This window comes from Perca fluviatilis, chromosome 7, assembly GCF_010015445.1.
Source record: "Perca fluviatilis chromosome 7, GENO_Pfluv_1.0, whole genome shotgun sequence".
Taxonomy (NCBI): Eukaryota; Metazoa; Chordata; class Actinopteri; order Perciformes; family Percidae; genus Perca; species Perca fluviatilis.
This window is the reverse complement of record NC_053118.1, coordinates 12684324-12702472: the sequence shown is the minus strand read 5'-3', so window position 1 is coordinate 12702472 and position 18149 is coordinate 12684324. Positions and strand designations below refer to the sequence as shown.

At 42.0% G+C, this 18149-nt stretch overlaps 1 protein-coding gene across 3 annotated transcripts; it reads left to right on the top strand.

Moving 5' to 3' along the window:
- Positions 1-5564: 5564 nt before the first annotated feature.
- On the top strand, positions 5565-17268 carry si:dkey-33i11.1 (sialoadhesin). Of its 3 annotated transcripts, none has more exons than XM_039804725.1 (19): positions 5565-5696; positions 5805-5870; positions 6634-6732; positions 6891-7002; positions 7098-7243; positions 7326-7446; positions 7561-7697; positions 7942-8064; positions 8408-8554; positions 9455-9560; positions 9831-9994; positions 10715-10864; positions 11057-11188; positions 12942-13023; positions 13171-13219; positions 13477-13563; positions 13663-13796; positions 14330-14461; positions 14936-17268. In XM_039804725.1, exons 2-18 carry the CDS (start codon positions 5822-5824, stop codon positions 14430-14432), a joined length of 1941 nt encoding a protein of 646 aa, XP_039660659.1. In that variant the 5' UTR covers positions 5565-5696; positions 5805-5821; the 3' UTR covers positions 14433-14461; positions 14936-17268. The 3 variants fall into 3 exon arrangements, with proteins under 3 accessions (XP_039660659.1, XP_039660658.1, XP_039660657.1); XM_039804724.1 differs by having other exon boundaries at positions 6631-6732; positions 14993-17268; XM_039804723.1 differs by having other exon boundaries at positions 6631-6732.
- Positions 17269-18149: the final 881 nt, after the last annotated feature.

The following is an 18149-nucleotide window of genomic DNA, read 5'->3' as shown; positions in this document are numbered from 1 at the left end:
CTACAAACCAAGTGAAGGCTGATTTCTTTTTCTTTTAACCTATCCAACAATAGTAAACTTACTCAAGACTGGTTTGTTTTGTTCTCTAATTGCAGCATTGCCAATCTGCTCCTTTTATCCTTTATTTATCTTTTAGCTTCATCTGCAAAACACGGTAGGTCTGTAATTTCAGAAGCAAATCATTACTTTTTTATATCCCAGATTCTACAGATCTCTCTACTCTCAAGTTTATAATACTTTATTAACATTATTAAAACATTTTATTCCATTATAGGGTTCAGTGAGGTTTGTTATCTCTGAAGATCCTAATACTTTGATTTAAAAGAAAGCAGCAATATGAAACATTTTGAATAGCAGTGGTCTATCAAAACTGCAGTTTGTTGTGTTGCCAAATGATGCACTGTGACTTTAAAATCATATATATCATACTAACTTAACAACAATTTATATCCTGGATGTCTTGTACAATCTGCAGATGCTGAAAGAAGGATGAAGAGGAAGAGGAGGAAGGGGAAATAGGAGGGTTTCCGACAGTAGCCCAGACCTGACAGGTTCCCTCATATCCGACTTCATTCGGTCCCATACAGGGACTCTGCACATGGTAAAATACACACACACACACACACACACACACACACACACACACACACACACACACACACACACACACACACACACACACACACACACACACACACACACACACACACACACAGACTCCCACACACTCTCTCTCTCATACACATAGAGAAAACACACATGTTCTCTCTCAGTCTCAACCAGGAAATGGTTTTTACTCATATTTTAAAACCTAAGAAATACAGACAGACAGTAAGACAGACACACAGACAGACAGACAGACAGAAAGACAGTAAGACAAACAGACAACAGACAGACAGACAGAAAGACAGTAGGACAGTAAGACAGTAAGACAGACAGACAGACAGACAGACAGACAGAAAGACAGTAAGACAAACAGACAACAGACAGACAGACAGACAGACACACAGACAGACAGGGTCGTTTGGATCTCAGTAGAAGACAGACAGACAGACAGACAGACAGTAAGACAGACAGACAGACAGACAGAAAGACAGTAAGACAGTAAGACAGTAAGACAGACAGACAGACAGACAGACAGACAGAAAGACAGTAAGGCAAACAGACAAACAGACAGACAGACAGACAGACACAGACAGACAGGGTTGTTTGGATCTCAGTAGAAGACAGACAGACAGACAGACAGACAGACAGTAAGATAGACAGACAGTAAGACGGACAGACAGACAGACAGACAGACGGACAGTAAGACAGACAGACAGACAGACAGACAGGGTTGTTTGGATCTCAGTAGAAAGTTTGCACCACTGAAGATTAAGCTTCCCAGCTGTGGACAGTAGAGGTGAACGAGGTGTACTCTTCTTTTCCTCACACCTCCTGTCTCTGAAGACCAAAGCAGTGATTTTAAAGTGCTCCACAGGACTCAGTGACAGTTTTTTTTATTTGTGTGTGTAGCTGTGTATGTGTGTGTGTGTGTGTGTATGTGTGTGTGTGTGTGTGTGTGTGTGTGTATTAACAACCGATAAAACACCTGGTCTGCAAATTTCCTGGAACGGTTCAACATACTCAGCAAACAAAATGTTGATATGATTGATTGATGTTATGATTTTATGACTTCTGGTCACGGATAGGCAAATAAAACACTTGGTTAAAAGAAGGGGAAATTGTCATCAGTTTGGCATTTTGGGAAATAAGTTCATTAACTTTCTTGCAAAAAGTTAGAGAAGAGCGATACCACTCTCATATCTGTGCTGTAAATGTGAAGCTATCGCCAGCAGCCAGTTAGCTTAGCTTAGCATAAAGACTGACAATGGGGAAACAGCTAGTCTGGCTTTGTAAAAAAAATCCAAAACCAAATCCATCCTTAACATGTAAAACTAACATGTAAATGTGACGTATTGTGGTTTTACAGGGGGTTATGGGCCAGAATATTTCTGGGGCCGGCACTGGTTGTCTGTTTTGCATGGTTGAATTAGGACTGGATTTGCTAAGCTAGTCTGATTGCACAGATTGTTTTTTTGATGTTGTTGTAATCAGTTAGCACTACATATTAATTCATCTTTATCAAACCAGCTCAGGTAAAGGTGATGTACATACATTACATTAAATACATTCAGTAAAAGAGCAACCGATCTTCAGAATTTAAATCTACACAATGAATAACACACGTCCTCCTAGCCCCACCCCCAAGGTAACTGGCTGAGTGATATAGATATATATATTACTGGGTTAAAGCTCTAAGCTTTCAAAAGCAGATTTGAGAATTATCTTGATTTTCAGATAAAGGTAAACTGCTTTCTTTTGTTTTATTTTGCCTCAATAGCAGCCTCAAATCCACATATGCACCTTTAAAATCAGGTGTATTCTTCATCGTTCTCATCAGCTTTAATTTTAAAACAAAAAAAGCAGTATTATTCAACCTAAGAAAAGTTAAAATGTCAACGTAGGCCTATTCTTACATCACTAACCAAAAATGTTTCCTTCACTCATCTCGCCTGGTTAACTGAGAACCTGATCTTAGTCAGCTCGGTTGGACGAGGCTCATAAAAAGATGTAATTTTGTCTGCTGCCACTAGACGGGGTGAGAGATGGGGGGGGGGGGGTAGCCAAAAGCCTGCCCACAATAACCACCAGACATGAGTCATTCAGCGAGGAATACCACAGCAGCCACAGACAGGTCTCTGGCAGACAAGGAGCAGAAATCCAACCCTGCAGTAGAGTTTGTGAATGGGACAGAATGAGCAAAACCGGGGTAACTTTAATAGAGCTCCAATAGGTTTCAGAGATTTAAGAGTTTTAAAAATTCATCAAGTGTTTGGTTTGGCTTATGTATATAAGTCAAGTGTCGTAAGTGGTTAAATACTGTGTTTTATTGATAAGGTAGTTTAACAAAGAAGAACCCCTTCCTTTCTCTCTCTCAGTTTCTTTATATTTCTTTTATTTAATTCCCCGCTGGTTCAAAGATTCTCTTGGCAAAGCTCCCGCTCATCAAGTCATGTGGAGCGCCTAAAAGACAGCACAGGAACAACATATCACCTTGTCAGATATGATTGTAGCTCTGATCATCGTCATCCTGGCCCAGACTTCCCCCGTGGAGAGCACCACTCAATTTGAAGACTAACACATGTTGGACAGTCGAATCATTATTTGCTTACGTGGAGTCCATCCAAGGCTGGAGGGCCCGGAGAGCCAAGAGTCTAATCTGTGGGCATAAGGAATAACGTAGAAATAACATATTGTACAACTTAAAGTATGGCAGGGGAGCAAACTGCGAGCGGTCCCATTACATGAAAACAGCAGGCAGGAAGTGTTTTGCAACAGCGGAAAATCTTCAGGTCCAGTCCGACCACCAGACGGTCACACTTCATCTGGCCTGGAGGCTGCGGTCAGTGGATGGATACCTTCCCTACCGTAAGGGTTGGATACGCTGTCATACATGTGTCTATTGCTCCCTCTTTCCATTTCTCTTCCTCTGACAAACCTAACACTCTTATAAACCTTTCGCCTTCTTTTTTAATCTTTCTTCCTCCTTTTCCTCTCAACTTCCTCCGCTTCTCTCGCTTCATCTCCTGTCCCTCTTTTCTGTCTTTCCAACCAACCTTACCTCATCATGTTTTTGTCTCTTTTTTTCACCCCCTCTCTTCTACCTTCCCCTTCAAACTTTCTCATTCCTCCCTCTCTCACCCTCTTTCTCTCTCTGTTTGTGGTCAGTCACACTTAATCTAGCGCCATCCATCTGTTTCTCTTCATTCGTTTAGTCCGGTCTGCTTTCGATTAAGATTACATCAGGCTTTGACCTATTAGTGTGCCGTGATCCTTTTGAAGTCATTCTGTGGTTACAGGTTAAGCTCAAAGCCCACCACTCTTCTTACTCAACATAATACAGACAGTATTTGGAGGGGGAAGGTTCTTAAAACTTTTCAGCCAGAGACCAAAATGACTTTTTTTTCCCCTGGGATCCAGAATCATTAAATCATGCAAACTTTTCCTGTCATGTGGATACCCATAGAGGAGGGCCTGCGACCCATTTCGGGTCCCAGCCCATAATCCAACCTAGCAATCTGTGAACTGGAATATATTGTTCATTTAACTTCATATCCGGAGGATTTTGATTATATTTTGACTTTCCCAACCAGAGAATTTCTGTTACTTATTAGAGTTGCTGTTTAAAGTCAAGTTCAAATTCCCCACTAAACATTATGCAGACCTTTTTTTAGGGGGCGTCTTGATTGCCTAATGGTTACATTACCACAGCATCCACGGTTTTGATTCCAGCCAGAGGACCTGTGTTGCATGTCATACCCCTCTCTCTTCCCTTGTCTCCTGTCTAATGTCTGCCTATCGAATAAAGGCAAAAATGACAAACACATAAAGAACTGCATGAGGAACATATACTGAGTCTTACCTATTCACCTAATAATCATTAAGGCCACAACTATTCCGTTTGTTTACTGTATGTGAAGAGCAACAGAAAAGAGCAAGTTTCCGGACATCAGCACTGATCCCTTATACTGCCCCCCTCCCTCATCTTTGATTAGTCGACTAATAAGTAAAACGTCAGCCTTCATTTCCAGATGTAGATCAAGATATCATCTCTGAAACCTTAAAGTTAGCCCCCCCCCCCCTTTCTTCCCTGACTTGGATGCCTGTGAATAGAGATTGACTGAAGAGTTAAACTGTACATCATCATTACTCTTGGGTCAGAGCTAGGGTAAGTAGCCAATTGGCCAAGTCATGCCGCTAAACTGACATCTATTGGCCAACTTGTGGCAGGGTAGGATGTTAAAGTCATTTAGACTCATCAGGCTAAGTGGACACAGTTAACTGAGAGGTCTCAAACCTCCTCACGTCTGGTTGTGGGTAGTTTTCTGTGCCAACAATTCTCAATTAGAGCAGTGGATTAAAGGACATCTGGGCCGCCGAGTCTATGCCTGCTTGACTTATGTATACCAATGTACGCCAACAGGCCTGAATTAATTTGACTAATGAACCATACATGTTTGTCTTTTTAACAATCGGTCAATCTCGATGCTCAAAGTTTGCTCCAATATCAGGATATGTCAGAGGAGAGTGCAATTAATTTGATCACTGGATATTCCGCATGTCTATTGATCAGGGTGAATATTTAGTTAAAGCTGCACTCATCAATACTTGAATGGGTCAAATAAAGATGTGGGATGTCAAATGTGTCACAGACGATTGCCAAGAGTTCCTAGAATTGTATCGCAGATCCAAAAAATCCAGTTAGGAAATAGTCTGTTAATGACATACAGAAGCCCATTGTGAAAGGTGACGTGATCATAAGGATGTCACATCCTCACAATAACACAAAGTAGGAACCCAAAGTCATCAGATCACTGACCTTCAAAAGCTGTTTCAGAGGGAGAAGTGGACTAAAAAGGAAAACAGAAACGGTTGAAAGTTGAAAAGATAGAATATAGGAAGGAAGCTGAAGTTACTTCCTCATCCCCCTCCTTCTGCCCTTCCACTCCTCCTCGCATCTCCTACCACCCGGTTGTGATCACAGTGCAACTCCCATCGCTCTGAGAACTCACCTCCATCGCGGTTCGAGTGGCACGCATCCCTCAAACCTCCTTCTGTCTGACTGACTGAGTTGAATGAAGATACTTTAAGGGGTGAGTGCTTCACATTTAATCATCTGGGTGGTGTTTTTTTTTTCCTGATAATGTTTTGTTCACCTCTATGTATCCCTGTGCTTTTCCCCTTCTCCGGTGACATTACAGAGCTTGTGTCAGCGGAGATGTTGGCAGGTGCGTTAGTTCTGGGCATCATCCTTACAGCTTTACCAGGTAAGAGAAAAATATATCTGAAATTACAACTTTTTTTTAATCATGAGGTGTAAAACCTAACTGAACAAGGTTTAATAAGTATATTCTTATTACTTAAGGGGGTGAGAGATGAACTGGCAGGCTCCTTAATTGTCAGATATTTGTATTATATTCTACTGTAGATATTCTCCTACAGTTGAACAGTTGAAAAAGAAATGACTTATAGGAGCCATTATGCACATAAGGTCCTGCAGCCAGGTGCCCTTGCCTTTACGCTCAAGTTATTTATAAGTATTGATTGTCTTTTGTGCAAGGTAGTCAGCCAGGCAGGCAGTTAGCAGCACAGGATGACACCACGGCTGCACATCAAAGCTCATTTTCACTGCTTCAGTTTTATGTGTCACGCTCTGAGTGGATCAGAGCTGTGGTTTGACAAGTCTTACTCTGAGGAGCCACACCGAAGGAAAATTTGTACTTGTGTGCAGTTGAAATTTACAACTCTTTTAGTCTTCAAGCATGTATTCCCTAAACCTTTGGTAGCTCATTTTATATGGCAAGCAATTTTTGTGGATGTGACTTTGTGGATTTGTTTGGAACCCTGAGCTGGCCTTTCATAAAAACACACTCTTCTTCTATCAGCCTGGTGTACTTTACACACCTTTTTAGGTGTGCATACTCTGTGTGCATTTTAGTTTTTTTTAACTGTGCACGTGTTTATGTAATTGTTGCATTTGTGTTTCTTGTTGTTTATAATTTTTGTTTGTGCCATTAAATTGTCCAGCAGGTATCCAGAGCAGGTGGAGTGTGTCTTTTTCCAGGAAGGAGATCTGTGTGTGGGCAGGAACAACTGTCACTCTGCCCTGCCGTTATGACTACCCATCAGGTATCAAATCCATGTATAAACCTTTTTTTTTCAAATATCTCTAATGATTAATAAAGCCATGAAATGCTCTGGATGCTACATGTGTCCCAAGTTCCAAGCAACTAAGGTGAGCTGTAAAACCTAAAGCCTTATTTTTTATAAAATTATTTTTTTTACAGGTCACACGGTGAAGCGGGTCATGTGGTTCCGTGTGTCTGCAGAGGGTCGCAGGGAGTTCACTCACCACACTGACCCCAACGAGATCAGCCTGTCATACCGCGGACGCACTCGGTAGGATGAAACATGCGGCCGGGGATTTGTGAGAGCTGACACGCTGTAAATGTGAAATAACGCACACATGTATTAAAATGAATTGTGGGTTCCAGCTACATCGGGGGCAGCTACTCCAGCTGTTCAGTCCAGATTCGTCTTGTTAAGCTGAGCGATGCAGGCCACTACCACTTCAGGTTTGAGACGGACCAACCGCTGGGGAGATGGACCTCCCCTGACACCATCTCTCTCGATGTAACAGGTAGGTTCATACAAACAAAAGCTGCACTGGACTCACCCAGCCACTGGTTTTGTGCATGTGTGAATGTTTGCGTGTGTTTCAGACCTCCACGTCCAGGTGCATCCAGCTAGGCCCGCCAACATGTTTGGCTTGGGAGAGACTGTGTTTGTAGGCTGCCAGGCCAGAGGATGTGCTGCTCCTGGAAGGAGCCTTGCACTGTACAGGTGTGTTGTTGTACATGTGGGTGTATTATTGGTCACCCAGGCAGTGGTTCAAGACGTGTAGCTAATGTTTGCTGTCTGCTATACTGTAGATATAATATGATGCTCTGCACACAGAAACGGACTAAACCTCGGCTCCTATGAGAAATGGATGATCATCAACCGCTTTGACCAGCAGCACGCCGGCGCGTACACCTGTCGACCAATCCCACCACAGAACGTACAGTCGCCATCCCTCTCGCTGGCTCTGGGACGTGAGTAATCTCGATAAAGCCAACCAAAAATAAAAAAATAAAAGCAAACAAATAGATAAAATGTTATTGTATATGTCACACCTGCTATTGGCCCTGATACATGTTAAAAGATTGAATTACGTTTGATATAGTGTAAACTGCACTTACGTTTTGCAGTATTTCATCTCCACTCTCCTTTCCTTTCTGTCCTCTTTGTCCCTTTTTCTTCCTCGTATATCCTTCTCTTCCCGTTTTGACTCCCCAGACGGTCCACGCTCTACCTCCATAGCAGCCTTTCCAGTGGGGGAGGTGTCAGAGGGGGGGTCAGTCACCCTCACCTGCAGTAGCGACGCAGCTCCACCTGTAGAAAGCTTCGCATGGTTCAAAGGTACAGGACAGCATGTGTGTTCACCAATAACGCAGCATATGATGACAGGACACTTACTGTTCAATTTACTGGCTTGGTCGTGGATCTGAGCCTGGACTGGTTGATGACATGCTCATGCTGTAATGTGAATTTTGTCCTGCACTTGGATAAGTGAAGGTCCTTTAATGATTTGTTGAAGCAGAGTAGGATCACATTTTCCTTGGACAGCTATCAACAGCTGAAGCTTTGGAATCTTTCCCCTGGAATTGCAGGACCTTTGAAGAAAAAGATATTATATTTTATTGTCTTTAGATCATGCTTGTGTGTGCACTAATTTTCACGTGTGTCTTTACCTGCTCTCCAGACATGGAGAGTGGCAGCATCCCAGACAGTTTTAGGCCTCAGCTCCGCCTGTCCCACCTCAAATACACAGACAGAGGAGAGTACTTCTGTGTAGCACGCAACTCACTGGGAACAGACCGCTCCAAACCACTGCTACTCAATGTCACCTGTAAGTTTGTTGGATTTTTGCATTGCCCCACTTCAAACACTTGCACATTTCAGAATCACAACTACATGCTTGGATCAGAATTTCATTTTGAGAGCAACAAACACTTTTGTAAACCCATATTAAGTCTCGTTGTATGTTTCAATTTTTAGGTCCTGTTGTGCAAATCTGTCAAAGGTTAGTTTGGGTTAAGTGATTAGGCAACAACTCTATTTTAAACTCTGGTCATGATGGGATTCTTCTATCATATGGATTCCGAAGGAAGTGATACAAACCCAAACTGCTGACTGTTCATACTTTTACTTTTGTTAAGAACATGCATCAAAATCGTCACCTTCCTAAAATAATGGCCTATGTCATTTTTTTCTGTTTTTTCAGAAAACACAAAAATCTGAACGGCCTAAGTCACATGCTTGACATAGGCCATTATACTAAAGATCTAGAATCACATGATCTGTTCAACTGAGGATGTAAGCAATTTTACCAGAGGTGGCCAGCACCATGAGGAGATGATTTAGGCAAAAATAATATTTTTTGTCAAAAAATGACTTGATGAAAATGATATTTTAGGAAGGTGACGAAATGCAATTTCATCAGTGAATTGATTCGTCAGTCGACAGAAAATGAATCTTCATCTATTTTGTAGTCACTTTTTCAAGCAAACATTCCTTGCTCCGAAGTGAAAACTTGCTGCTGTTCTTTGTCATATATGTTAATCAACTTTTGACTTTATCGGACTCTCAGCGTTGGGTAGGCACCAGTGCTGCCTCCATTCCACTCCGCATTCTTCTATGAGAAGCTGTTGGTCACTCAAATGGATTACTGGTGCGTTGGACTAAACGTCAAATTAAAAAACGAACGTGACAGTTAACGATGCTTCTGGTTTTCTCTCTGCCTGTTTAGACTCTCCAAAAAACACGCGTGTGCTGGTGAGTCCTCCAGCTGACATCAGAGAAGGCTCATATGTTAACCTCAGCTGTGTCAGCCACGCCCACCCTCCTGCCAGCAGGTAGTTTTTATTATCATGGCCCTTGTTGGCTTTTTTTCTATTTCTATTCTATTAGATTTTTCTATCTTAACTTTTCTAAGTCAGACTTTCACTTTGCTTTAAGGTGTTGTAAATAAGGACTGGGCCATATGAACAAAACCATTTGAATATTTATTGTTATAGTGTTATATCACCAAATATTTTATTATTGCAAATTGCCCATTCCTATAATCATTTTAATCATCATCATCATCATCATCATCATCATCATCATCATCTTCCCTCCTGCAGGTATGCTTGGTATCGTATCCTAGGTGACCAGGTGTTGGCTAAAGGAAGCTTCCAGAACCTGACCTTCCCCTCAGTGCGTGCTCACCTTGCTGGTCAGTACTACTGTACAGCCTGGAACCGCTTCGGATACCAGACCTCCCCTGTTGCTACCCTCACTATACTTTGTAAGTAGTGTGTGTGTATGTGTGTGTGTGTGTGTGTGTATGGGGGCTTGTTTAACTATATTCGTGGGGTCCAAAAGCTGGGAGTCCAGTATACTTGTGGGGTCCCGACAGCTTTGTGGGGCCAAAATGCTGGACCCCACAAGTTTAAAGGGCTGTTTGAGGGTTAAGACTTGGTTGTAGGATTAGGGATAGAATTAGGTTATGGTTAGGGTGAGGGTAAGGGTTAAGGTTAGGCATTTAGTTGTGATGGTTAAGGTTAGGGTAAGGGGCTAGGGAATGCATTATGTCAATGATGGGTTCCCACAAAAATAGTGCCACAAACGTGTGTGTGTGTGTGTGTGTGTGTGTGTGTGTGTGTGTGTGTGTGTGTGTGTGTGTGTGTGTGTGTGTGTGTGTGTGTGTGTGTGTGTGTGTGTGTGTGTGAGAGAGAGCAATGTTTGGGAGTCATCTGGATTGCTGGATTCAGATCCTTTTCTATCAGGGCTGGGTTTGCCTTTTGCCTGTTTGTGTAAATACTTATATTGTCCTGATGACCTACTGCTCAGTTATCATGTTGGAAAGGAGGAGTCAGATGCACTGATACCACTCCTCTCCTGGATAACTCTATAGTTTCTCTCCTTCTCACGCTATCTGTTCTCTGTTCTCTTTGCCCTGTCTATTAACAAGACTAAGAACCTTCTGTAACCCTGTGCATCTATCTTTCTGTTCCTCTCTCTCCAGACCCTCCTAAGAACACCTCAGTTCTAGCTCGTCCCTCCAGTGTGGTGGATGCTGGCCGACCTTTGACCCTGACCTGCAGCAGTCAGGCCAACCCTGCAGTGGACAACTTCACATGGCACCGCTTAGCTCTGGACGGGGGCTCTGTACAATGTTAGCATCGTAAAAATGTGGTTCCACTCAAGGTTAACATTACAAAATCATCAATACCTACCTCTATAACCTGTGCTAAATGTTTGAAGTCAGTGTCTTGCTCTGTGTGCCTCTGGACTGTCTGTTGGTTTGTATCCTCCAACACTATCTGAAACAGTAAGCTGATCTACTCCCGTTCTGTGCTCTATGCAGCGTGGGGCACCAAGTCTGGTCCTGTCTTCACCTTCTCAGAGGTCGGCCCTAGAGAGAGCGGCCAGTACTACTGCGAGGCCAGGAATCGAATCGGAGCGCACAGCTCTCCTGTCCTCACTGTGAGAGTCAGAGGTACACAATGATTCATGCACGGACACTTCTTTGTCTTTTGCTGTTCTGTCTATGTGTTTTATCAAAACATTAAAAAAAGCATTTTGTGTTTGTTGGTACAGTTCTGGAGTGAAATATGTCAGCAAATATCAGATGGATTGCTATGATATTTTGTACACACATTCATGTTCTCCAGAGGATGACACCTCCACTGACCTTTCCTCTAGCGCCACCATGAGGTTCCACATTTGTGGTTTTCAGTGAAATGTCTCGAAAGCTATTGAATGGATTTTCTGTCCCCCTCAGGGTGAATTGTAATAACGTTGGTGATCTCTTAGGATAGTGCTGATTTTCTCAAGTGGGGTTGTATGAGGCACTCATCTGTAGTCAGTGTATTACCTACAGTAAATGGTGGTCAGCACGCCGCCAGTTAAGAGAAGCAGTGAGGAGGACAGGCATGGAAATTAAGAAATGTTCTGCTGTGGATGGTGGCAGCAGCTAATGTATCTTAGCCACCTAAAAAAAAAAAAGTTTAGGTATATTAAGAATATTTTCACCACTTTGCCTTGCCGTCGGACAGCCCTGTTTAAGATTACGCGTCAAAGCCACCAGACGCCATTGACAAAATCAGTCATTTTACCACACAGAACACGAGAGGTGCTGGTCTACGGCTGGCTCGATCGGTTAGTTAGTTTGTTGGTTTTGTTAGTTCATAACCCTTTAAAACACCAAAATCACAAAATAACACAAATATACTAACCTTTCACTGAAAAAACTGAACTATTCTTTTAACTTTAACGTCATCATCAGGTCAGATTTTTAATTAGTCCAATACTTTGGTTTATACATGGTAAACAATATACTTGCCAAACATCAGCATGTTAGCATTGTCATTGCGAACATTTAGCTCAAAGAGTGCCTAAATACAGCCTCACCGAGCCACTAGCAATAGGCTCTTGTAAAGTATATGGTCCCTGTACACTAGAAGATTTCCCCTTGGAAATAGCTTCCCCACATTAGGTACACCAGCAGATAAAGGTGAGCCCTTTAATATCATAGCAACCTTTGAGACAAAAACATTTTACAGTAGATTTTTTCATGTGGTGCTTTTCATGAGTTGTCTGAAGGCCTTCAGTGGTTCATCTCCGCTGACAGCTGTTCCCTGACACTCCCCTGCGCTTACTGAAATGGCTGTGTACGTTGTGAGTTTTTGTGCATGCCGTTGTCACTTTAAGAAGTGTAACGGAAGCGATGAGGTGTCACTGATAACCTTAGTGAAACACCCCTGCCCCATTTTTACATCTATGTTTCTGATTATCTCAGACAATGACCCAAAAAGTGCGCGCTCCTCTGAGGGATGTTTGGATAGGTTTCTGTGTGTTTGAAATGATGAGTGATGAAACCTCCCTTTCACTATCGCAGCTTGAGGTCCGGCCTTCGTTATGTATAGTCTCATGGTTTCTGACTGTTTTTCTATGAGTCATGGTGAGTCATGTAAAGCCCTCTCACTATGAGGAAGGAGGAGGGGGTGATGAGGTGTTGTGGAAAACTACTATTTAAGTCTAGACAGCTGAAGGAGTGGAGTTAGGTTTTGGAAATCAGAACTGGAAACACAAGTCTCAAGTCTAGACGCCTGCAAGATGATGCTCACTTTCTCTGTTTCTATTTTTCTATTGCACTATTTTTATTCATCTCATGTTATTCATCATTTCCCCCCACCTTTTGTTCTTGTTTCTAGTCATGTTGATAACCTTTATTATCCTCCCCCTGGCAGGCCGTCTTAAGGTCATTGCCTTGGCGTCAGCAGTAGGGGTGTCTGCTGGACTCATCACTCTCACAGTGGCCATTATGATCAGGTGACAGGAAGCACACTGCTATTTACTCACTGCCATTTCTGTAACCTTCCACATGATTTAAAAAAAGAACGGTTTGTTAGCATTACTTTTGTGGTATGAGCCGTCACTTGGTTGTGGTTTGATAATATTGTCCCTGTTTCTTCACAGTAAGAACATGCACAGAGTCGACATGGATTCAGGAGAAGTAGCAAACAAGGTACTGTACTTATTGTTCTATAATTTGTAATTTAGTTTTATGACTCAACATCTTCTGTTTTTGTTTAACCTGTAGCTGAAAGTTTAAATACATGCTTTTCCTGCTATGGACCTACTTGTGAGTCTGAAATAAAGATATATTATTATTATTATTATTATTATTATTCACTTTTTGTCTTGTTCTCTGTGTGTGTGTGTGTGTGTGTGTGTGTGTGTGTGTGTGTGTGTGTGTGTGTGTGTGTGTGTGTGTTACCCCAGCGTCCCTCAGTGACAGCTGACACCATGTTCTATGAGTCAGCCCAACAGACCTTTCCAGTGAGAAAGGGCAAGATGTCCGACATACCGGTACGCAACTCGGTACACAGTTTGAGAGTCTTGTATAACTCTGGAAAAGAATGTCAATATATAACAAATTATCCAAATGTATCGTGTGTGCGTACACAGGAGGAGCCAGACGACTTGAGTGACAGCAGCCACCCGGCCATCGTTCCCCTGAAGGATGCTCCACCAATCACAGAAGTTGAAACTCACAGCCCCGCCCCTAACTACATCACTGTCCACTATTCCAAGTTGTCCAGGTAACACACCATCCTCCTCTATCTCTGCCACTTTCTCTTGCCCCCTCAACTACGTCTCTCTCTCTCTCTCTCTCTCTCTCTCTCTCTCTCTCTCTCTCTCTCTCTCTCTCTATCTCTCTCCCCCTCTCTCTTTCTCTCTGTCTGTTTCATTTCCCTCTGTCTCCTTCTTCCCACTTATGCCATCCGTCTGAGCTGTTGACCACAGCAACAATCTACTGTTTTATGTCTTGCTTCTATTTTACAACCACATTGGCCCTCTTGCTTTCTTCTTTATCTTCCTTTCATCACCTTCTCTCTGGTCTCCTTAGACTTTTCCACTCCTTGTCTTTTCCTCTGTCTTTACTCTCTTCTGTGATATCCAACACCTTCCTCCAGTTTATGAGAGTCCCAATAAATTTCTCATCCCAGTTTTGGACATTCAAACATTTTAATGGTTCTGGAGCAAAATGAAGAGCTGCTTTTATGATTTGATCTAAGTCAGATGTCCAGATGAACTTTGATGGTGGCTGTTTGTTGTTGCTGTGTTGATTCAGTGTGGACCAGGTGCAGGTCCACAATCTGCCGCTGGGTGGGGATAAAAAGCCCAAGGATTCCTCCAAAGTTGTTTACACTTTACTGCACCAGCCTCTCCACTGACCGGGAGAGGGAAAAAAAAGGCAAGTCAGGTAAGAGACTTTACCACTCTCTGTATTGTCATTTACAAACCTCAGAGGTACACTTTTGTCCAGTTTTGTTTTTGCCGTTTTATGTATTTTATACTTAAAATGGTCCCTACATAACTTTAAAGATGATTTACATGGGAACACGTCAGTACTATGTCCACCCCACTTACAGTAGGAGTCTTAAAACTGAGGAGGTTTTTACAGGAATCCAGCAAAGTTGTGCCCCCGAAAGAAGAAAGAAAGCCACACAAAAAAAACATGTTTAACGTTACCTGTTTATCTTAATAATGTACCAAATATGACGAGTCTCAGTGGTGCAGCAACCAAAACCACGCAGGACGAAAGAACCAAAGAAAATTTAAACAGCTGAAAGAAATGTGTTCTGTTCTATTCAAGGTTAACATTTATAAGTTTCTGCTGCTGTTATTCTAATCTGCTCTACTGTTCTCCACTGACCTTTCCCACCTTCTTCCTCAGCTGAACAACACATCAGCCTTCCTCATGTGAACCAATCATTTTACATTCACATTGTAGGACAGGAAGCGATTCCTAGTGACGCTGGCGATGCCGTTGGCTGTTCTGGGTCAGACATGTCGTCATGGATTCTCTACGGTTCACCAGACCACGAGGACAACATGTGGTCCTGGTGCTGACTGGGAGGCCAGCTCCTAAACTGTGTTGCATGTCTTTCCCTTTTTTTTATCTATGCATCTTACCACTGTATGCTGCCTGATGAAGCACAAATGCTTCAAAACAATTACAAAAAAAGAGAAACATTCACCTTGTTGGCCATTTTGCTTGTAGTCATATCCACACTACAGGCTATATCCATTGTTGCTCTTTAGTTAGTCTCGCTTTTCCAGAGCCTCCTCCAAAGCGCGCTGAAGGAGGGTCTGGCTACGCCACATAGCATTCAGGGATGGGAGGAAAACGTGCTCTGGTTTAATGGCATTTCTTTAAAACAATCAGAATCGTCACGGGCGGTGTTAAACTCTGCACAGAGTGGCTGCAAAATAGTCGTGCGAGAGAAAACTCAGATTGGACAGATAGTCTAGCTAGCTGTCTCAATTAACCCTGCAGGGATATGAGGAGCAGTCAACAATAGTCCTCATAAATCCACCGGATTTAAAATTCCAACACAAAGAAGGCGGAAGGAAACGGAAAATACATGCATCCGGCCAAATTTCCTTCAGCACCGGAGCAATCCCGGAAGTGGAACGCGAAGCATATAGATTACTCTTTAGTTGATAGCTGACACAAGTACATGTCGATGACACAAGTACATGTCGATGACGCAAGTACATGTTGATGACACAGCGTGGTTGCTACGGCATCTTTTGCATCCTTTGGCCACTGAAAAGGGATAACCATTTGTATTCAAACATAATTGTCTCCAATAAAAATGACGCTCAAAGACATATTAGTGTAAGAAACCTGTAGAAAATGATTTGACATCTATAAACACATGAATGACACATGATTTTCCACACTGTATACAACGATGTTCTAAATTGTTAACAGGCTTATTTGGATTGCTGATGCTGCAACATTTATTCAGTTGAAATAGCTTGCTTCCATCAAAGGTATAATATGTAGGATTTGTAGGTAAGATGTATAGACTAATACAAAAGTAATCCTTCTCAATGATTACTTATGATCTACTAGAAGTGTGTGGCGCTGTCTTTATCTGCAGAAACCCTGCCCTCTGCCTGAATTTTCTCTTCTTTTTTTTTCTTTGTGCGGGACGTTTATGGGCATCACCAACAGAGTCTTTTGGCCCCACGTGGCCTTGTAACCCCCCAGCCGTTAACAGCATGCAGGTTGTGCCACTTGCTCTTATTCCCAGGTACCGCCGCTTTGTCACAGCCCTTGACGCCTCATACTGCCTCAAGTTCAACCGACACACACACGCAGGATGAAGCTTTGCATTCACACAAAATCTGGCAATGCGGCACCTTCCCGTTGAGGTGATGGTGTGTTTATTTGTGCTTTAGAATGTAACCGCTGTAAACAATCAGAAAACGTTTTATTCCTCTGATTCTGGGCTTTGTTCGGGAGAAGTGGGCCAACATTGAACGCTGTGTGTTTTCAAACAGTAAACGATTCCTCCTACGTATTATACCTTTAAATCAGTCTCTCCATGCTTATGTAGAGTAAGCAAAGCCAGCAATAATGCAAAACTACATGCTGTAGTTTGTTACTCTAAAGAAAAATAATACTAACAATCGTGTAGCTTGAATGTATGTTGCCATTTTTGCTGCTCACAAACTAACAGCATTGATGAATAAGAAAATGGTTGACAGTAAGAAAAGTGTAGTAGCAGTAATATTAGAGCGATACAACGCATTTGTTTGGATGAATTTCATGAAAATCCGATTTTTCTCTCACAGAAGACGTAAAGAGGGTTTTGACCTTGTGAAAAGCATCATACAGTCATTCAAATCAACCAAACGAACGCCCTGTTAACTCAACGGCTTCTTTCTTTTCAGTAAAAGTGGCTAACAGTAAATGCTTTGTTTTGGTATGCTGAAGATGTAAAATAAGACATGGAATCTTGACCGTCCGTTATGTTTGGCTCTTTAGCAAGCATTGCTAACAAAAGACAAATATGGTGGCAATAAAGACATGTTATTAAAGACATCAGCATGCACTTCTTTTTTTAATCTGTGATAAATCCACAGCACACCATTTAAAATGTTCTCTTTCTCCTGCTTCCTCTTTTTATGTCTTTCAAATGTACTACTGATAGTGAATATAGTGATGTTATTTGACCAGTTTATAATGAGAATAAATCTATTTCAAAGAAGCTACTTATTCGTCTATTTAATCTGATTTGATTTACTATATTTAATCATTTGTGATTACACAGGTGGGGCAGTAGACTCACAATGACACTGACCAGGTCAAGAGGGTGTTGCTGCATTGTGGGTGCGTCAAATTTGTCCTTTCAATTACGGCATCTCGCACAGCAGGCGTGATCTTACAAAAACGTGGGGAAATGAAACATAACCGCTGCATTTTGGTAATTTTAAAATCATACTGACAATAGGAACAAACTACAAATTCTATTCCTCAACCTTTTTCTTGTATTACACATTACTCAACATCACGAGCAGTTACTAAACCATTCAGTTTTTCTTTTTTTTTTTTTTTATCTTGCTCTCTAACCCACATGATGCAAAAGAAATGTGTCACTATCTTGTACTTCTGACATTTCCTCTCTGTGTGGAGCTGCAGTGAACATATTAGGGTGGGGTAATGTGCTTAAAGTTAGGCCAAGACATTAATAAGTCCGTACTTAGTCAAATTGGTTCGTGACGTCCTAATAATACAGACATAAAAACAGATCAGCACACTGAAAGCTCCGAGCTTAATTTGTTTTGATCCAACAAAGATCTTCATCGGGCATAGTCAAATAATGCTAGTAACAGAGAACTATACCTAGATAAACACCTGGGAGTGAAGTATCTGGAGGTCTTTGTAGGTCACCACATTATACATGATGCAAAAGAAAATAAATATGCCATGGAGAAAGATATGAAAACTAAAAAAACTTTTATAAAGTGGTGTGACCCACCAGTGAGTTGCATTGCCTACATCAAGTGCACAGTCCAGTAACACCACCCTGTGGACAAGGATGGATCACGTTAGTATGACAATGTGAGACCAGCTGCTTCTGACGTGTCAGCCA

Coding starts and splice junctions, on each gene's coding strand:
- si:dkey-33i11.1 (XM_039804724.1), top strand. CDS start 5,822: ATGTTGGCAGGTGCGTTAGTTCTGGGCATCATCCTTACAGCTTTACCA. Junction 6,733..6,890: donor CCGTTATGACTACCCATCAG/GTATCAAATCCA, acceptor TTTTTTTTACAG/GTCACACGGTGAAGCGGGTC. Junction 7,244..7,325: donor CATCTCTCTCGATGTAACAG/GTAGGTTCATAC, acceptor CGTGTGTTTCAG/ACCTCCACGTCCAGGTGCAT.